The 20,656-nt window shown below is 35.1% G+C and overlaps 1 protein-coding gene across 1 annotated transcript; it reads left to right on the top strand.

Moving 5' to 3' along the window:
• Window positions 1-38: 38 nt before the first annotated feature.
• nac (GDP-fucose transporter nac) lies at window positions 39-19,743 on the top strand. Its single transcript, XM_069837157.1, has 6 exons — window positions 39-314; window positions 5,439-5,643; window positions 5,742-5,880; window positions 9,060-9,146; window positions 10,583-10,875; window positions 14,978-19,743. The coding sequence occupies exons 1-6, from the start codon at window positions 253-255 to the stop codon at window positions 15,191-15,193; spliced, it is 1,002 nt and encodes a 333-aa protein (XP_069693258.1). The 5' UTR covers window positions 39-252; the 3' UTR covers window positions 15,194-19,743.
• The last annotated feature ends 913 nt before the right edge of the window (window positions 19,744-20,656 follow it).

Below are 20,656 nucleotides of genomic sequence, written 5' to 3' on the forward strand. Positions count from 1 at the left end.
AACGATCGTCAACTCATAGTTTTTACTTTAGCGCTAGTGTCGCAAGCAGACTACATGTACAAATTCTGACGTTTTCAAGTAAACGTGTCAATAACAACAATTCTTTTGACTTCGAGAAAATAATATTAAGATATTTTCAAAGACTGATACACATCTGAAAAATTCGAATTAAAAAACCGATGACCACGCTGATAATAGATATAATGATATGTAAACAAGTATGAACCTACGTCAAGCAGAGAACAAACAAAAATGATACACGAAGGACTTTTGAGGAAGTATATTAATATAGCGGTAGTGGTGGCTGCTTATTGGTATGTTGCTAGGTTATAGTATGTATACAGTACGCGTAAGAATATTTAGTGTATGAACTGATTTAGAAACAGCTCCTTCCCCACCCCTATTCTACTACCGACGTCACTGGAAACTCCATTCTATATAGTTGAATTACCTTAATAATTGATTTATTCTGTATATGTTAATTGGTCGTAGTGTCGTAGACCTTCCAAGTCACATCCTGGACAGACTTTGCTAATACTACTAAGGAAGGAAAGAAACATAACCTATCTTAGACCGTCCAATAACCCTCCCCATTTGACGTTACAAACACATACAAATCGTGGGCTCCCCGGTTCCCCAAATTGTCACTCCCGGTACCCCTGGGTCGACCTTCCCTTTTTATGCAATTTTTAAGAGATTTTCAAAAGTTCTCAAAGTTTTGAGTACGTGCTTTAGCATCCTCAGAATTCACGAACTCCACTTTATATTTACACTGTGTAAACGCGTTTGCTTTTAAACAGTGGTAAATTTTCCACCCAGCCATACACAGTTTCGTACCAGGCTAAATAAACCCCTTAATCAATTGCACAAAGTGGCAGAATTGCTATTATTCACTATAGGCTACTTGTTTCTTCTCACTTTTCAAAAATCGTCCTCTATTGGATTTACGAGTTTCGTCGAGATCAACGTGTCCTGATCGCTTAGTATTATGCTTCTAAAGTTTTAACTACAACATATTATGACAACATCTCTACAAAATCGATAGGCCTGATAGTTGACTACTGCAACATCCACTACCCTGTCCACACCTGTGGAATAACGGTTAGCGCGTCTGGCCGCGAAACCAGGTGGCCCGGGTTCGATTCCCGGTCAGGGCAAGTTACCTGGTTGAGGTTTTTCCGGGGTTTTCCCTCAACCCAATATGAGCAAATGCTGGGTAACTTTCGGTACTGGACCGTGGACTCATATCACCGGCATTATCACCTTCATCTCATTCAGACGCTAAATAACCTAAGATGTTGATAAAGCGTCGTAAAATAACCTACTAAAATAAAAATAAATAAATAAATCCACTACCCTTGTCTCAACACAAGCATTCTCAACTTTTACCCATAATAACCATAAATAATCTAACGACCAACTCTTTAACACTGGAAATTTACTGCACTGAAACCACGTATTTTTCATAAGTGATGTCGCCTTATTACAAACTCTGCACGTCAAACAATAAGCAAAATTTAGATTCCTGGATCACTTTCGCCAAGTAACTGTTTTCATACTACTAAACGAAACACAATTCATTTTATCCTTCAAGGCAATAAACCGTTTGCAAAATACCACTCTGTGTCTCAATCTTGGTCATTAAGCACCTCACGTAACTTCGGAAATTCACACACTATCATTCAAGCTACACATTAAACATAATAAAACAGTCTGCTGCAAATGGGCTTAAGTTTGCAGGCTCATTATTCGCTCAACGCACATACTGAACCCTCTGTCCTTGCACTTTGAAGTGACTCTCATCAGAGAAAATCACTTTTTTCAGTCTTGTATTGTCCAATTCTGATGAGCACGTGCCCGCAAGAGGCATTTCTTGTGTAAGAACTTGTTTCTTCACAGGTTTTTGGGATTTCCTTCCAGCTGCTAAAAGTCTATGACGAACATTAGATGCGTGTAGATTCACTCCCCTTTCCCCCATTTTACGAGCTAAGTCCACAGCAGTGAGCCTGGGGTTTACTTTGATTTTTCTAAGGAAAAAGCAGTCATCAGTTGGTGTAGATTTTTTTTTTCCTGCCAGAGTTTCCTTTTTTCTTTGGTGTAATGAAGCCAGCCTTTTTGTGCTGTTGAACAATTCTATGTACCGTGGCTACACCAACATAAAATTTTCTAGCTATTTCTCTTTGTGTAAATAATAATAATAATAATAATAATAATAATAATAATAATAATAATAATAATAATAATAATAACAATAATCCGTGGCGCTACAGCCCGTGAAGGGCCTAGACCGATCAGCCAGCTGCTGGCCTCACGCCCACATGCCGAAGCAGAGGTGGACGATCATCCAACCAGAATGGAGGTATCGTGTGGTTAGCACGATGATCCCCCCAGCCGTTATAGCTGGTATTCGCAACCTGATTTCACTACCTATCGTAGCTTCCCAAGTGCATCACGATGCTGGGTGGGCACCGGTCCCATACACTGGCCGAAATTTCATGAGAAAATTTCTTCCCCCAAGAGGACTCGAACTAGCGCGCATTCCGTAACACGAGTCCTAGGCAGGTTGCCTTAGACCGCAACTTTCTCTTTGTGTCATAGAAGTATTTTGTGCTAATGCCAGAATCGCACTTCACTTCCTGGGAGTCGTATCCCTTGAAGAAAGAACTTTACAAATCTCACAAGAGAATTGAGTACCTCCGTGGAAAAAGGTTGGATGTAACATGTTGCCCAAGTGTTACATCCAACCTTATTCCACTGAGGTACTCAATTATAAAAGTAGGCCACATACAAATAAATGCACATTTGAACTGAAACAACTGTCACACACAACAATTACATTTGAATCAACAAGCAACAATTGACAGAAAGCACAGGATTTTACTATAAGCACATTGCTGGTAATTGTTCAGGAAAGTGAAGGAAAAATTACCTTGTTCCGATTAATTCACACGGGACTGTACGTAAGGCAGAGGCAGCAACCGAGATAATTGAAAGCATTTACTTGTTCAGTACTATTGTTGTTAATAACAATTATAGATGTTACGTGGAAATCCATTATTTTGGTTTTGTTTATAGAAATTTCCAAATTATAATTTTTTGCTATTTTCTTAAATAATACACATACTTCTCGGTCAATGTTACTTATGTCCCGCCCACTATAGAGACATAGGCCAATTATACACATATTTAGTATAACTTGTTGCTTCTTTGACAGGTTAGGTTTGGTTAGTTTAGGTTTTTGTTATAGCCTACCTTGCATATACGATTATAGCGCAACATTGGCAGTGATAAAAGTGAAATATTCGTTCAGTGGGCGTTGGATACTCTACATTCACCTACTTCTCTTTGTAAATTGTCTTCAGAGTTGGCTAGAATAATCTGATAATCTGCATATACCAGTAGTAATGTATTGGGAGTGAAGTTGTCAATCATGAAGAGTGTAAGAAAGGTAAAGTCAACCCCATAACAGGACAAATCGGATCAGAGGGTGGCAAAAGGTTAAGGCTCCCATCTTTATGACAGTAGGGATGTCAAACCTAAGTGCTCGCCCATGGTACTCATTTCTCTTAAAGGCTGAGTAGATCCCAGTGCCATAGTGCGGCTGGAAGGATTACATTAATGGAATAATCCATGACCCCATCAGGAATCGATCCTGTGGCCTTCCGGCTTGCAGGATTATGCCTTAACCATGACAGTACCATGCACTCCCATGTAACGTGTAGGCTACTTAGTTCAATTTCTCAGCTTTTAAAGATATTATTTGTATAGATGTTAAATAAAGTGGGTGACATGGGCAGTCCCGTTTTACAACTTGCTTTATTATTCTACTTGCCATGAACCACCTTTGGTGAATGTTACTTATGTCCCACCCATTATAGGAATTGCACTTGAACTGCCAACATAGAAAACAAAAAATCACACTCAATCGCTTTCACCTTCATCTTGACGGGATAATAAAAGCCTAAACTAACCTAACCTGAGTGCGTCGGTGTCTATTCCAAAATCGGCGGAAGTCGCTCAACGCTCAGTGGGCAGTGGATACTCTACATTGATCCCACCTTTTGACAAGGAAATCTCTCGAGAGGGAGAAGAATGTATCGTTTTCAATAGAAAAATACTCACAAGGAGAGGACACGCTCTGTATATCACCAAATAGAATAAGATTGTGTGAGATGAACGTACAAGACGTACTGTTTAAAGTCATACCTGGTATGGGTGGCCAATGACCCCTCGTTTTGAAAATATTGGCTATTGTTTGTGACATACTTCCGTTAGGTGCTTAATAGGGAAGCATTAGACTGTGTAACAGCGTAGCCCATATGGTTGGATGCTGAGTTGTTATCCACACAACCTAAGTTCGAATCTTAACTGGTCCTATATTTTTTTTTTCTTTTAATAATGATTAATATTGTGATCACGATTATCTATTTACAAATATATTTCTCAATGTATTGAACGCTTCATCATGTTTTAAACAAATTATAATTAACTAACATTGTATTGTAAAGGATAAACAATGAAATATTACTCATGTAGGCAGGTAAGATGTGTCACTGGTGTCTGTTCTGTTTCTGTAGCAGCTATTCCACTTCATTTTGTACCCGATTCATTATGATAAATGTTATAAAAACACACAAAACATACATATTTCCTGCACCATGCACAGCAAATGAAAGAAGGTTGTCCACAGTCACACACATTTTTCCGCACTTCTACTGCAAAACAGATATCATTCACATTCACAAACACTTCTCATTCGTTTATTAATTTTGATGCGTACCACGCATATTTCAACATGGCTTTGAATATAGGAGCTGACAACTGAATGTCAATAAAAAAATAAAAAATAAAAAAAAGGAATAATAATAATAATAATAATAATAATAATAATAATAATAATAATATCAAGCTTTTCGAACTCAGGTTGCCTGGATGACAACTCAGCATCCAACCATATGAGCTATGCCGTTACACAGTCTAATGTTTTCCTATTAGGCACCTAACGGAAGTATGTCACAAACAATAGCCAATATTTTCAAAACGAGTGGTCATTGGCCACCCATACCAGGTATGACTTTAAACAGCACGTCTTGTACTTTCATGTCACAAAATCTTATTTAATTTGGTGATATACAGAGCGTGTCCTCTTCTTGTCAGATAAAGAGGCATTATATTGGTTATATTGATATTTCATGATGTATTGTCTTTTCTTGCTCTGTCTCTGGATAGTATATCTTCTCTACTGTACATAAATAAAAATTATTGCGTCTAATATTGAAGGAAGATACTACCTCATAACTTATAAATTAATATTTACATACCGATAGTCTATTAAAATGGAGTTATATAAAAAAAATCCCTCGAGAATTTCGTGTTGTTTATGCTAAGAGTGACAAAGTACCAGTATATGTTAATGTTCTCGTGTCTTTTTTTTACAGGGTAATATCCATATTAACTGTGTTTGTAAACAAAGCGCTACTAAGTAGTCAGACTGTGAATCTTGATGCTCCATTATTTGTCACGTGGTACCAGTGTGTTGTCTCTTCAGTAATATGTTTTTCGTTAAGTATGCTTTCCAAAATCTTTCCACAAACTATCACATTTCCAGAAGGTTCGCCACTTAATCGAGAAGTGGCAATGAAGGTATGTCTTAATTTATTCCATTTACTTACATTTTACTCTGATTTTTATTTTCTCCACTGATATATGTATGTACATAATCTCATTAATTATTGTTACAGGTTCTTCCTCTTTCAGTATTATTTACGGGTACAATAGCATTCAACAATTTGTCCCTGAAATACGTAGATGTTGCGTTCTATTATATAGGACGTTCCCTAACAACAGTTTTTAATGTTGCATTAACTTACTTAATACTAGGTAAGCATATACATTATTTTATTGATTCCTGTCTTCTTTTCTAATTTATATTATTTTTATAACATTTATAGACTTGCAAATCTAATCTTTCAGGTAAAGGTTCCTGTAAAGCAGATTTGAATAATTTCAAGGTAAAAATTGTTCCGGGGCCGGGTATCGATCCCGGGACCTCTGATTGATTGTATGCTGGTATGTTCAACCAGAGGTCCCGGGATCGATACCCGGCCCTGGAACAATTTTTCCCTTGAAATTATTCATTTATAGACTTACTGCCACAGTAGGCCTACCGATCAGGAAGTTGTGGTTTTATTTCCTTTTAGGTGCATGTGGCTTAAATTCGTAACAATTTGATATATCTGTCTAATATAAAGACATAATGTCTTTCAGATGTTTATATCAGTAACTAAATTACATGATATTTCTAAAATAAATTCAATACCGGTAATAAAAAACAAGATATTCCTCAAATCAAAGTCACTGATGTATGTCTTATCCAGATACTAGTATTGAATGTTTCATCATCACACCCGTGATAGTCTCAGAAGCTAAAAATTCAACTTTGATATATTGTAACTAAGTTTTATACCTAAATCTAAAGAAATGAAGTAAAGTAATGTTAAATTGGTTCCATTCTTTCAGTCTATTTATACCATCTTTCAAGTCCAAGTGTCGGTCAATTATTGAGCCTCTGTTATGTCACATTAGTGTTTAGAACAGGGGTGCTCAACCTTATGAATACTGCGGGCCAATATTTAAAAAAATGCTCTTTTGGAGGTTCAAACCTGTCTTCAGAGAGCTGACTAAGCAACAATAATGATCCTCTCCTAACCTCAAACACATTTTACCACTTTTGTTCCCCAACTTCTGATTTTGACATAATATATTGAATTCTGAACTCACAAGACAGAGATTAAGCGCCATATATAAAGGATGCGTCAGAAAGAACGGATGGATTTCACAGGGCAAGAAAATTGTAAGGATTCATCAAATCAAAAATTTATTGTTATCAACAGATTCACCAATACATGCAGTTTATTTACGGTATACAACATCATCCATATGATGTCCTTGGCTATCGATACAGGCATCGAGGCTTTTTCTGAAGTTCGCCGTAACTTTCACAGTCATAGTTGGTGGGATTGCCGCAATTTCTTCACGAATCGCCGTCTTCAGTTCGTCCAGTGTATGTGGTTACTTACGCCTTCAAGTGGTCCCAAAGAAAGAACTCGCAGGGCGCGAGATCTTATCGTAACCTCGACAATGTCAGTGCAATAGCATGTTTGCGGGCTGATGGTTGAGGTGGCAGGACAACCTACTGTCTGTCTCCACATTTGCAGGAGTACACGCGCTCCGTGTTCGTCCAGGTGATTTCTTCTTTAATGTTGAACCTGTGGTATGAAATGAAGCCTCCCGAGTTGGAATCCTAGCATGACGTCCGATGTCGAAATGAGTCCTGAGTGACGATCACAGACTCTTCATTTTTCAAAAATGTCTCTGCGATGAAAGCACGTTGTACACCAGACCAACACCATGTTCTCAACTGAAACTGCATTCTCTCGCTGATCCAACAGTCGTGGTCCCCCTCACTCTATCCCTTCCCTCGCTGCGTATTGATAGTTTGAAATCCATCCGTTCTTTCTGACGCACCCTGTATGTGTATATATATATATATATATATATATATATATACATACATACAGTGAATTTGTATTATTCAAATACTGCAGTATAAATAACTAGAATTATTTATAAGTTAAGAGGAGACATATAACAATATTACATTTGTGAATTTAAATATTATTATAGTCACAATCATGCCATAGTATGAAAGAAAAATTTCACAACCTCGAGCGGGAATCGAACCTGCGACTTCCTGTTTTCCGGTCAGGCTCTCTACCACTGAGCTATCGAGTTCGTCTCACGCCAAAGGCTCGGAATTATCCTTTCATACTGGCGACTCTGTTATAGAGTACTGTCCATAGCGTCTGATCTTAGTCAGCACTGCTTATGGGTGGAAAGAAACTTTACAAATGTAATCTTCATCTTACGATGTTTGGTGACGTATTCACGTCCGTTGATGTGACATATTAATGAATTTAAATATTATTGACTAAGATCAGACGCTATGGACAGTACTCTATAACAGAGTCGCCAGTATGAAAGGATAATTCCGAGCCTTTGGCGTGAGACGAACTCGATAGCTCAGTGGTAGAGCGCCTGACCGCTCGAGGTTGTGAAATTTTTCTTTCATACTATGGCATGATTGTGACTATAATAATATTTAAATTCATTAATATGTCACATCAACGGACGTGTATACGTCACCAAACATCGTAAGATGAAGATTATATTACATTTGATTTAAATAAGCAAGAAGATTCCACTTGTCCGATTTGTCACTAAATTTCTTATAAGAAAGTTTGTCAATACTGCAACAAGGAGTTGTGTGGTACATGCAGGATTGCCAGATTCTGTAATCAGGAATCCAGGACAGATGATGATACAATGTTCCTACCTTAACGTGATTACATGTTTGAATGAATTCAATTTGCAAATACAACTGATTATATTCGTTTTATGTGCTTTAACTAATTATACAATCTAAACTTTTGATTTTGTTACATTTTAGGACTTGTTTATAATGTTACTTCACACATACAATTAAAAAGTGCCATATCAGTTCTGTGTGATTTTCTTAAATTGAGCAGTTCTGTACTTTGTCTCGTCAGAGAATGCAGAACAGAGAATCTCTCGGGAATTATTTTATCTGCTTGCAAACGAATTTTCTTAAAACTGTAAACTGATATATAATGCATACATTGTATCATTTTATCTTTCTGTGCTCGCCAAAGTGGAGCATACTTTAAAACACTCAAAACTTGAAAGAGGAAACTGCAAAAGTTTGTGTCAGTAAATCACCAAGCTTCAGATTTTCAAGGATCATTATTGTATAATCTTTAGTATTTAATTTCTTTATCTGCTCCTTACAACTGTAATTCACGAATATGGAAATTAGAATGGGGTAGGAAACACTAAATACCCAAGTATGAATTGAATTTAAATTATCGTTGTTCCAATTTTTTTATAATAATTATTGAGTAATGAAGCTACATTTAAGTTCAATAAATCGCAGAATTACAGTACATGACTTTAATAAATATGCACTTTTTTTTTCTCAGGTCAGACAACATCATGCCGAACAATATTATGTTGTGCTATAATAGTTGGAGGATTCTGGCTTGGGGTAGACCAAGAAAGTGTAGCAGGTAATTTAATCTGTATAAGTTGGAAATTAAAGAAAGCGAATAATATTAATAATAATTATTTATTTATTTATTTGTTTGTTTGTTTGTTTGTTTGTTTGTTTGTTTACGTGCAAAAACAACAGCACAAGGCCAATTGCAGTTTAGCACGATACAAAACAGAACAAAACAACAAATGATGATGAGAATGAATGATAGAAAATGGCAATGAGATGAAATACAAACAATATAATAGTCTACATCAATCATTGATCAAATAATAATTATAAAATTATAAATTAGTATAATGAGATAATTGAAATAATGGAATAGTCTACATTAATCAATTGACCAAATGCAAGAAATAAAATGGACAAATAATTATAAAATTAGATCAGTGAGTTAAAAACTCAAAGATATACTACACATTAAATGGATCCAAGTTGAATCCATGCAAATTAGCATATTTAATGCATCTGCAGACCGGAGAGAGAGAGAGATTTAGGATTCTTATTATAAAACAATTTATGAAATCTTAAACCATTAGCAGGAATACGAAGACTGATATTGCTTATGAAAGATTCACAATCAATATCACCCTTAATGACTTTGCAAAAAAATAAATAATCAAGATCCTGATGTCTGGTGAACAAACTACCGCAATTGAAATAATTGCATTTAATCTCATAGTTATAATCGGAATTTGGTAAAAATTTATAAGAACACAAGGAAATAAATTTTCTTTGAATATTCTCCAATTTAGCCGAGTCATTGGAAGTAATGGAGTTCCATACAACAGATGCATATTCAAGCTTGGATCTAACCAACGTATAGTATAAAATTAATAATAATAATAATAATAATAATAATAATAATAATAATAATGGATATACAAAAATGCAAGTGAAAAAATATATTTTTTAATGAGATTTCCTTTTCCTGAAATTCTAGTTGTCAGTAAAAAAAAAATAGCTAAAGGTTTTATTTTTCCATGCATCACTAATGTTTTCAGAATAAATTGTTTTCAACAGGGGATAACTACACCGTAATTAAAAATCATGGTTGTAATCAGTGTAGAGACAAGAAGAATTAAGCAGTAACAGTAAAATCTAAAAAAGACAGAGGACAACAGCCTTTACATGAAAGTACGTTCAACTCATTTTTTTGAAAAGTGACTTCACTGTCATTCTGACCTCCTCAGTGTATAATCATTTGTACATGTATTTATAATTCCAGTTATGCAGAAAGTTGTATTATTTTTAGCAGGTGCAAGAAGTAAAAATTAAAATAAATCCTGTATATCTTTTATTTGGAAGGAGATGAGGGCAACAAAATTTTTTTTGTCCGGGGGCATAATGACCCATAAATACGCCCCTGGGAACAATACTTTATTTGGTGTTTTATTATTTATTTTCAATTGTGATTTGTTAATTCAATTGTGGAAAAAATATTTGTTACAGGTTCTTTATCCATAATTGGAACAGTGTTTGGAGTTTTGGGCTCCTTGGCGCTCTCCATGTATTCCATTTACACTAAACGAGTACTTCCATATGTTAACCAAAAGATCTGGTTGCTGTCTTATTATAACAACGTGTACAGCAGCATTCTGTTTCTACCACTAATTGTCGTCAATAAGGAAATTCCTGTGATTTTAAGATATGAAAGACTGGGAGATATAATATTCTGGCTCCTGATGACTGGAGGTGGTTTATGTGGATTTGCAATTGGTTTTGTCACGGCTCTTCAAATACAGGTAATCTCTTAGTTCTGTGATAACCCTCATGACTGCTATTTGTACGGGAAATAATTAAAATAATACTTTTTGGGAAAGGAAGGAGTAGATATCGTATGAAACAAGACTTTTAACACGTTGAATGCCACTTGACGCGTATACACGTCACACGGTCCTAGCGCCATATGCCAATGATGCGTATGCACGTCATAGTTGTTTTCTTGCTTTCCCGTGCATTATTCCTTCAGTATTTTGGTTAGCCTGTATTGTTATGCAGTATTACTTACTGGAAGGGTGCTGCTACTTATTATCATTCTTGGTTATTACCTTCCGCTCATTTAATTAGAGGAATCGTGGATGACAAATTAGATGATAATTTTGAGACGCCTCCAGGTCCTTCAAATGCAAAAAATCGTAAAAGTGCGCAAGATAAACTTGCAAGGATGACGAAATTGCGCGTCTAGTGAATACTTCAATGCCTGATTTGGACAGTAACAGTGATTTCAATCCAAATGAAAGCCAAAGTGAAAGTGAAAATGAAAGTGAAAGTGAGAGTGATAGTGAAAGTGAAAGTGATTTTGAAACATCTAATAATTCAAGTACTACTCCAGTTCAAAATGTGGATATTTCGACGTCTTATTTATCTCGACTGAATTTGAAGACAGTATTGTTGAAACAGTAAATAAAAGAGGGCAAAAAGTACAAAAGCCGCATGCAATTGAAAAGTATAATAACCACATGTCAGTCGTCGATCGGCAAGATCAAATACTTTCGTATTACCCATGTGAAAGAAAAACAGTTCGGTGGTATAAAAAAAATTGACATCCACCTCTTCCAAATAATGTTACTGAACGCACATAATTTGCATCCTCGGTACACCACAAGGAGTAGGATTTCGTTATATGATTTCAGACTTTCAGTAACACGATATTTGCTATTGTATGCAACACTCAGCAGTCCAACAATCAAACTGGTATCACCAGCTGTAAAACATCTGCCTGCAAAACAACGCGCTAATGAGAAAGGGGGAAAAAAATGAAGAAACGCTGCAAAGTGTGTTACGAGAATGGCAGAAGAAAAGAAACAACATTCTACTGTTCTGATTGCTTTGGTCAACCTGGATTGTGTGTCGATCCTTGCTTCGGAATCTACCACAAATGAAGTAAGATAGGCCTAATTTGTTTTTCTCTAACAATATTTCAATATACAGTCACGTAAAAACAAAAATAAGTGTGACACGTAAACGCGTCAAATGGCACTGATAATGGAATTATTAACGCGGTGCCAGTGATGCGTAAACGTGCCATCAAGATTTCAAACATTGTCTGTACTCGAAAATTGTATATGAGGCTAAAAATTATTCATAGACACTATTACATGATAAATAAACACAAAAAACTAATCGGCTCCTGGGGATAGATTTTGCAACAATACTGTCAACAGCGAACGTGTTAAGATAAACTTCAACAAATGTGCATTTCAATTTAACTACTTTTTATCGAGAAGCCAGTGAGACCATTTGAATTGGGCCACAAATATTGGTCCATTGTGGCAGTCATGTCAAGCTCTGCCACAAGCTTGGGCTCAGGGCCTCTCGTGCCCCGAGCGGCTAGCACAGTGCAGACGGAAACATAAGAACTTCAAGTCCAAGAAATGGCTGCGTCTAAATCCATATGCATGATCCGTGCTGAATTCTCTACTTCGCGTAGATTTTTTAATGTAGAATGGGAGAATTTGTTCTTATGTGGGCTTGTAGCAAATCATATACAATGCTTTATGCAAACGGTAGTTCTTCATAAAAAAAAGTACAATATAAAACGACATAACGGGTTGAAACTTTAAGGCGGACTATGAAGGATTTGATGGAGAAGAACGAGTTGCTCTAGTAAAATGCCTAAAAGTGGGTAAATATGATGTAAATAGTTCACTCACGCAGTGAGATATTACAATTATTTGTCTACCAAGTTAAATGCTATATACCGTAGTTGCACAGTTTTAAAGCTCATGGAATTTACTGATAGTACATGTAGGCCTATTTATTGTTGTACAATCCTAAGAACAAACTAAAAATCTGTTTTATAGAATCATAGTTAATATGTAAAAGGTGTACCTGTAATATAGGTAATATTAATGACCAGGACCTCCATTTCGATGACCCAAAGAAATAAATAAATATATAAACTTACTAAAAAAGCTACGAATTTATGTAACAACCTAACACTTCAATAATTGTTAGACCAGAGAAGCAGTCTTCTAACGTCTTCCAAATGTTTCAAATGAACTTGCAGTAGCTCTGCGCGCGAACTAGTTTATAATTTTAGATAAGATACTTGTATTGTCAGTTGTGACAATCTGTAGTATTCTGTGTCATTCTTACTGTCAGTTGTGATCATGATAGATCATTCTTCTGTAAAATACATAAAAACTGTCTCAAAATTTCCTTGTTTTCCAAATTTAAAGAAGGCAAGCTAGTCACAATCTTGTTAATAAACTTAGGTTTACTGTGTCATTTCTGTATAAGAAAAATTAAGAAATTACAGTGTACTAATTTAAGATAAAATGGGCCGAGTAGGGGCATGGTTGGAACATACAGCCCAAAAATTTCCACCTGTCTAACACTAGAAATAACATTTCGAAATAATTAGCTAATAAAAATAATCATGTGGCACTTGAGCGTAGGTTCAAATCTCGCTAGGGCTAATTAACCAGTTAGGTTTTCTCAGAGGTTTTTCCTCAACTGTAAAGTGAATATCAGGTAAGCTCCTGGCGAATCCTCGAACTCATTTTATTAAAATCGTCAGTTTCATTGATGCTAGATAACCTCGCATTTCAGACAGCATCATTAAATAATCTAGCAAAAAAGATGACAGCATTTCTTACCCTGCAACTTCGGGATACAGAAAGTACGCCTAAGTTAAATTTTGCAGTTGGTTCTTACTACTCATTCATGATGATTGAGTCAATATGCTGCCGATTCCCCCCCCCCCACAATTGGCTTACTTCCACGTGCATATTCGTCAGTCATCACAAAATGGCAGATATTGGAGTACTCATAATCCATATCGTTTTTATTAAAAAAAATTGCATTATAATGATGAAAAACTGGGATTGTCATGCATAATAAAAACAAACAGAATTACAGGTATTAAGTTTTGCGACCTAATACATACTAAATTAAGTTTTGTGTGTTCATTTATTACAGTACCAGTATTGAATTTTTCTGCAATTCACCGAAGATGAAGGATTATTTGTGTGGTTCTGCCACTACATACATTGCAAACACGCTCATGTTTCAATTAAGATGTACAGTATATACTGGTAATAAATCTTGGTTGTAACCACACATTCCCGCATTGTAACACAAACTGACTTCATTTTTGGGGTACTTTGAGAAAAAAAGTTTATACAACAAATTCCCTCACAATAGAAGGGTTAGAAAACAGTATCTTCAGAATGTTCAGAGAAATTTTGTAGATAGAAGGTTATTTTCAGCAACTCTTATAATTCAGATAAGATTAATTTTGTTGATTTCTCATGCAACCTAATGACTGTCTCTCACATATGTGCAATAATGGAGGAGGGGTTGATGTGATAACCACCAGATCCACAGTGAAGTACGTAGATAATTTCACTGTATTTATTTTTTATTATTTTATTGGGTTATTTTACAACGCTGTATCAACAGCTAGGTTATTTAGCGTCTGAATGAAATGAAGGTGATAATGCCGGTGAAATGAGTCCGGGGTCAAGCACTGAAAGTTACCCAGCATTTGCTCGTATTGGGTTGAGGGAAAACCCCGGAAAAAACCTCAACCAGCTAACTTGCCCCGACTGGGATTTGAACCCGTGCCACCTGGTTTCACGGCCAGACGCGCTGACCGTTACTCCACAGGTGTAGACAATTTCACTGTACTAAGATACTGGCTATAAAGTTGGTTTAATAATAAAAAATTGTAGAAATAATTTTTTTTTGCTTGCATAGATTTAACTCATTTTTTAATAAAATTTGGGGTATGAGAAAATACGGGCATTTGTATTATTATGATTTACCTTTTCACTAAAATCTGTTGCACGCATTAGTGGAAAGTAGAACAGAATTCACTAATCATGGTCTTCTATGCAGGTGACATCTCCACTGACACATAATATATCTGGAACTGCTAAGGCATGTGTTCAGACTGTCCTGGCAACTTACTGGTATGATGAACTGAAGTCACCTCTATGGTGGTTATCTAACTGGGTGGTACTTGGAGGTACTGCTGCCTACACGCGAGTGAGACAACAGGAGATGGAACAGCAGCAGAAATCCGAGAGATTGAACAGAAATCAGCATGTCTGAAACGTCGTGAAATGGAAGTGACTGTTTCGTAATATTGTTGAAAGAACGTATGATCACCAAGTAATGGCCATGTATTTTTCATTACATTTATTATGTAATAATGTGACTTGTTATCAAGAATAACAGCAGCATCTCAATTTTCTCTAAAGGTACACATTCACTATGTCATATTGCACTCATTGGACGAATTGCATGGATCAGAGAAAAACAATCTTTGCTTTATTTGTTATGTAACGGCGTACACTACATCGTATTGCACGCATTGGCTATTGGTAAATCTGTCCACAATTCTTGGAGGAGCAACTTTTCCGATGCGCGCGATCATGACTTTCTTTAATAAATTTAATTGTAATTGCTTAACTTTTAATATTATGTTGTTCCATGTTCACTGTCGCGCCAAAATGTAAGACAGAAAACTTATTTTGCTTGTAGAAACGTACAGAGAATTATAATTCGAGGCATCCCCATTACAGTAATCAGGTATACTGTACAGACGTGGACAAATTATTAACAAAATTGACAATTTTTATGATAATTCTGTTTACAAAATTTTATTTTTCAATTTAGACTACAGTTGACAATTTTGCATATTTCTATCATTACAATAGACAGAAATATGCAAAAATGTCAACCGTAGTTTAAATTGAAGAGTTAAATTTTGTAAACATATATAATAAAAATCTTCAATTTTGTTAATAATTTGTAAATTAGCAAAAATGTCAACTACAGTCTAAATTAAAGAGTCAAATTTCGTAAAACTATAAAATAAAAATCTTCAGTTTTGCTAATAATTTGGAAATATCCAAAATGTCAACTGTATTCCAAATTGAAGAATCGAATTTTGTAAAACATATAATAAAAACCTTCAGTTTTGCTAATAATTTGTAAATATGCAAAAATATCAAATGTAGTCCAAATTGAAGAGTTAAATTTTCTAAAAATATACAATACAAATCTTCAATTTTGCTAATAATTTGGAAATACGCAAAAATGTCAACTGTAGTCTAAATTGAAGAATCATATTTTGTAAAAATATATAATAAAAATCTTCAATTTTGCTAATAATTTGTCCACGTCTGTATTATGTAACGAATAACTCTTTCATTTCTTCCTCTTCAATTAATAAGCATGAAACAAATATAAATTCTTCTTCACTATCACTCGTGATTAATAGGCCTAACCTCAAAACTCCTCTGTTTTAATATCAATATCATACTCATATATTCTAAAAAGCTGATAGAGAATCCAATGAGGTAGAGCTGTTACAGTGAACGCACTCCACTTAAAATATCTATTGCGCGTGATTCGTACGAGGAGTGCGATATGATGTAGTGAACACTTACCTTAAACCTGATTTCAAGGAAATGTTAGCAGAATTTTAATGACTCAACAAATTTCAGTTTACTGCATAATACTTAATGGTATATCAAATGTTTTAAAATGTAAATAGGCCTATTGAAAAAAAATATATATGTGGGGCTGAATTTCTAAAAGTGTTGTCTGTGAAATGTCCGAAGTGAGGAGAAGTGCGAAATTAACCTTTTGGTGCGAGGGTGCATGCGGCAATTTAGCAGCAAACTCATCACTTTGCAACTCAGATCGGCATTGGACTGGAGGAGTGCGAGGCAGCCATAGTATCACCGTAGTTTTGCACCAAGGGAGGTGAACACTATAGCACCATATTGACGGTGTTTAGATAAAAGGCTTAACCCTCATTCTTTTAAATTTGATTTTTATGCTGTAAGTAGTGTAATCAGTTAAAATTTAATTACAAAATGTGAAGATACAATTTTGACAATATTATATTTACATTCGTTCATATTAGGTAACTAATAAAGATAATGTGTCAAAATTTAATTTTTGTTGTTAAGGAAAAATCGTAAACGTACTGCCACAAATTTCACTTTGACATACCGGCATTCGAACCAAGGTTATCAGTGTGGAAAGCCAGACGTGCATAACTTGAAGTGATTCCTCACATTATTGTGATAGAAATGGTTTCTATAAACAAACATTGCTACGATTTTCAGTGATTGCAGTGATATTATTGTTTATATACTGATGGAAGCAGAGTTTTAATAATTTAAATTTACAAATTAAATTACAGTACCTACTGTATTAGGTAACTCACAAGATTAATATTAAAACAATGTAAGGAATTATAATCAATAGCCAGAAAAGGTAACTGTTAATGAGCTCATTTCGAAACCTTCCCTATTATCTCGACAGCAAATAAACAAATATAAAAATTGTGCTGTTTATCTTAGCTGTAAGGGTGTGAAAACTTAATGCAATGTATTTCACCAGCCGAGTGAGCAATATCTGCTCAAGGCTAGGAGCTAATCAAATTTTCGATAATATGTTATTCAAGTTTTAATTTTGCAACATTACAGTTGGTATGAGTAGCTATTTTTTTTTATTTATCTATCTGCTGTGAATATGAGCAGTTTGAGGGGAGGTTTCGACATGAGAACATTAACATTTCCGTTGTAATTTATCAGATTCAGATGAATGTTTCACTTTGAGTTCGAAATACCTGCTATCATATTCTCATCTCAGCTATGTGTGTTAAGATGAGTTGGTTAAGGGCGATTGATTCATTACTTCAGCTGATATCTCATGTGTGTGTTTATTAACAATGTGTAGAGCGGTGATCGCCAAAAGCTGTGTCGCGACACATGCCCCTGCCTCCACTCAAGCGAACCATGGCATCATACCCCCACCCTCTGTTTACAGCCTTCACTTCGTTATAAGTAAAGACATTTATCAGCAGCGGACATAGGCTACACATGTATTGTTACAAGTGTGTTGGATAATATGTTTCGATGTCTTTTCCAAAACAGATAATATGTAAAAACTTAATTTTAAGGAGCATGGGAGGAAAAGTATTTCTTTTGTGCAGATGGCAAAAATATGAAAAATTTTAAATGAAGTATAAAAGAACAATGTACGTTGTCATTCTTCTTGTTATGAAGACTGCCACGCCCTTACCTGTAACTTGAATAATAAATGAACAATAAAAAGTATCGGCTTCTATGTATTAATCCGAGGAAAATACTTCGACATTTTTTCGACATATATGTAGTGTAATTGGAATATTTCATTAATAAACAAACAATAGAAAGTATCGGCTTCTTTGTCTTAATCGGGGTAAAATACTTCGACGTTTTTCTGAAGTATGTAGTGTAATTTACATACAACTCCGTGATCAGCTTGGCATGTTTTTCTAATTTCAAATATCTGCTGATGTAAAGTAGGCCTACACGTTCTTTTTATGATAAATAAGAAAATTTATTTTATTTTATTAATAATACAAAAATAATGAATAGGAGGATAAAAAGTTAACACAGAAGAAAGTGTGTGTACGTAATTAATAAGTAGAAGAATATTATATTTTTTTGTTTTTTGGTCACAGTCTGTCTTTGCACTGTTATTCACTGCATTACTTGAGGAGATACCCACTCCACCCCTCTCCCTGCGATAGTGGTGTGCGGGTTGCATTTCTATTACGTCACAATCTCGTGGTGTTTGGCAACCACTGGTGTAGAGTATACAGTACTGCATTGAAAGATCAGCACGATGCAGTATTTAATATAAAATTACACACACTAATTCTTTATTTAAATGCATTCGTTATGATTAAAAGAAACAGAACTATGGACTCAATATTTAAAGCACATTTTCCAAAATCTTCGCTTCTGTCTCGATGCATTGCTCCATACATCTGTTAACTGATTGTATTGCTTGTCTGATTTCTTCATAAATCGCACCCATGTTTAAATGAAATATTGTTACTGCAACAACATGAGCAATCATCTCAAGTTTTGTATCACTGCTATGTCATGAATCGCTGTTTGTATTTGCACTGTGACTGTCAGTGAGGAATCATGTAGTAACATGAATATTTGTGCATTATGATGCCACAAAAATACATAGTCCTTATCATAAATTGACAATCAGTTACATTTGAAATGGAAGTTCGAAATATCGGTTTTATAAGATTTATTATAGGCCTTGGTGTGGAACATATATGTCTGTCTTCCATATTAAAGACATTTCAGGTTTAGCTGCTGTTCTGATGCCATACCTTGCTTCTAAGTAAAAATTCATTGTCCCATAGAATATTGTGCTTCATTCGAGAATTTTTCTTAAGATTTGTATTTACTTAAGAATGTGTCTTGTGTGTGATCAGTGATCACGCACACACATGCACATGTATAAACTGAATATGATGAACTACCGGCATTGTTTCAGATATCTGAAATAATGGTAGGTCTGCCATTTATGAAATACTGAATTTTACAAGAAAAAATATTTGTAATCGTAGATGTAAGTCACTGAACTGAAATATGTGAATTACAGCACTTTGTAATGGAAAGCATTGATACAAATATATATGTACTGCATTTATGTAATTTTCATTGTGTTAGATTTAGACACTTTTATATGATTGATGGCTCACTATAAAGTAATAGTATTGTTATTACTATATTATACTCCTGTTTGTAAAATTTAGAAAAGAACACGTAATATATTCTTTTTCAACATAAGTTGTGATAGCTTCTAAAACTGTCATAAATATTTTTCACTTTACCTTCAGCATAATGTATCAAAAAGTACTTCGAGTTTATCTCGACCTCAAATTCAGGTGGCATGTCTATGTGAATTCTGAAGCTAGCTACTCTTTCTCAATGAATTGAGTCTTTTGTGTATTTCATCATACTCTTAAATCACAGTAGCTCAGTTAACTAACCATAAAGCACCAGTGTCCTGAGATTGTTGGTGGGAATATTTTGACATAAATGCTAGACGAACAAAAAAACTGCAGTTAAAATTAAACAAGATATTATACAGGGTGATGGACGAGGAAAGGTAAAATATTTAGTATACGACAACTTAGGCCATTTTGAGTGAAAAAGTTCATATGAACATAGGTCCGTTTTCGAACGATGGCAGAGCTAGATACATTTTTTTTGGTAAAACGTCTCACCCCAATGTGAATCAGATGTTACCATATGCTGCTAACGTGAGATGTGAGACAAGGTCACGGATCGCAATGAATGACGTAACATTGGAATCTGCATTGTGAGCGACATGGATAAGTTCATTCACCTCACAAATCAGGTGATGGGGTAGGATAGTTTATATATTTTTTTTTATAAACAGCTTTCCCAATGACGGGACTGCCTCATTGGACAAAGCATAATAAACATATTTAGTGAAAACAAAAAAAAGACCATAAAAGAGAAAGGAGGGGAACGAACAAAAGGGAAAAGTAAGTACAGGAAAGATAATAGCATGCATAACAGGCCTAAACATAGTAAACAAACAGATTAGATATTCGAGCAAAATTCTCCCTTTTTAAGAAACAAAGTACAGATGGTATTTTAAAATGGCAAGTGATCCTCAGATAGCGGCAAGGGAAACATCACGAATGAAGTCGTTGTTCAGCTGGAACTGCTT

This window comes from Periplaneta americana, chromosome 10 (assembly GCF_040183065.1).
Source record: "Periplaneta americana isolate PAMFEO1 chromosome 10, P.americana_PAMFEO1_priV1, whole genome shotgun sequence".
NCBI classification, from domain to species: Eukaryota; Metazoa; Arthropoda; class Insecta; order Blattodea; family Blattidae; genus Periplaneta; species Periplaneta americana.

Excerpts from the sequence above, each read along its gene's own strand:
- nac (XM_069837157.1), top strand. The coding sequence starts at position 253 with ATGATACACGAAGGACTTTTGAGGAAGTATATTAATATAGCGGTAGTG. Across the intron at positions 5,881-9,059 it reads ATTAACTTACTTAATACTAG|GTCAGACAACATCATGCCGA; the intron begins GTAAGCATATAC and ends TTTTTTTCTCAG. Across the intron at positions 10,876-14,977 it reads TCACGGCTCTTCAAATACAG|GTGACATCTCCACTGACACA; the intron begins GTAATCTCTTAG and ends TCTTCTATGCAG.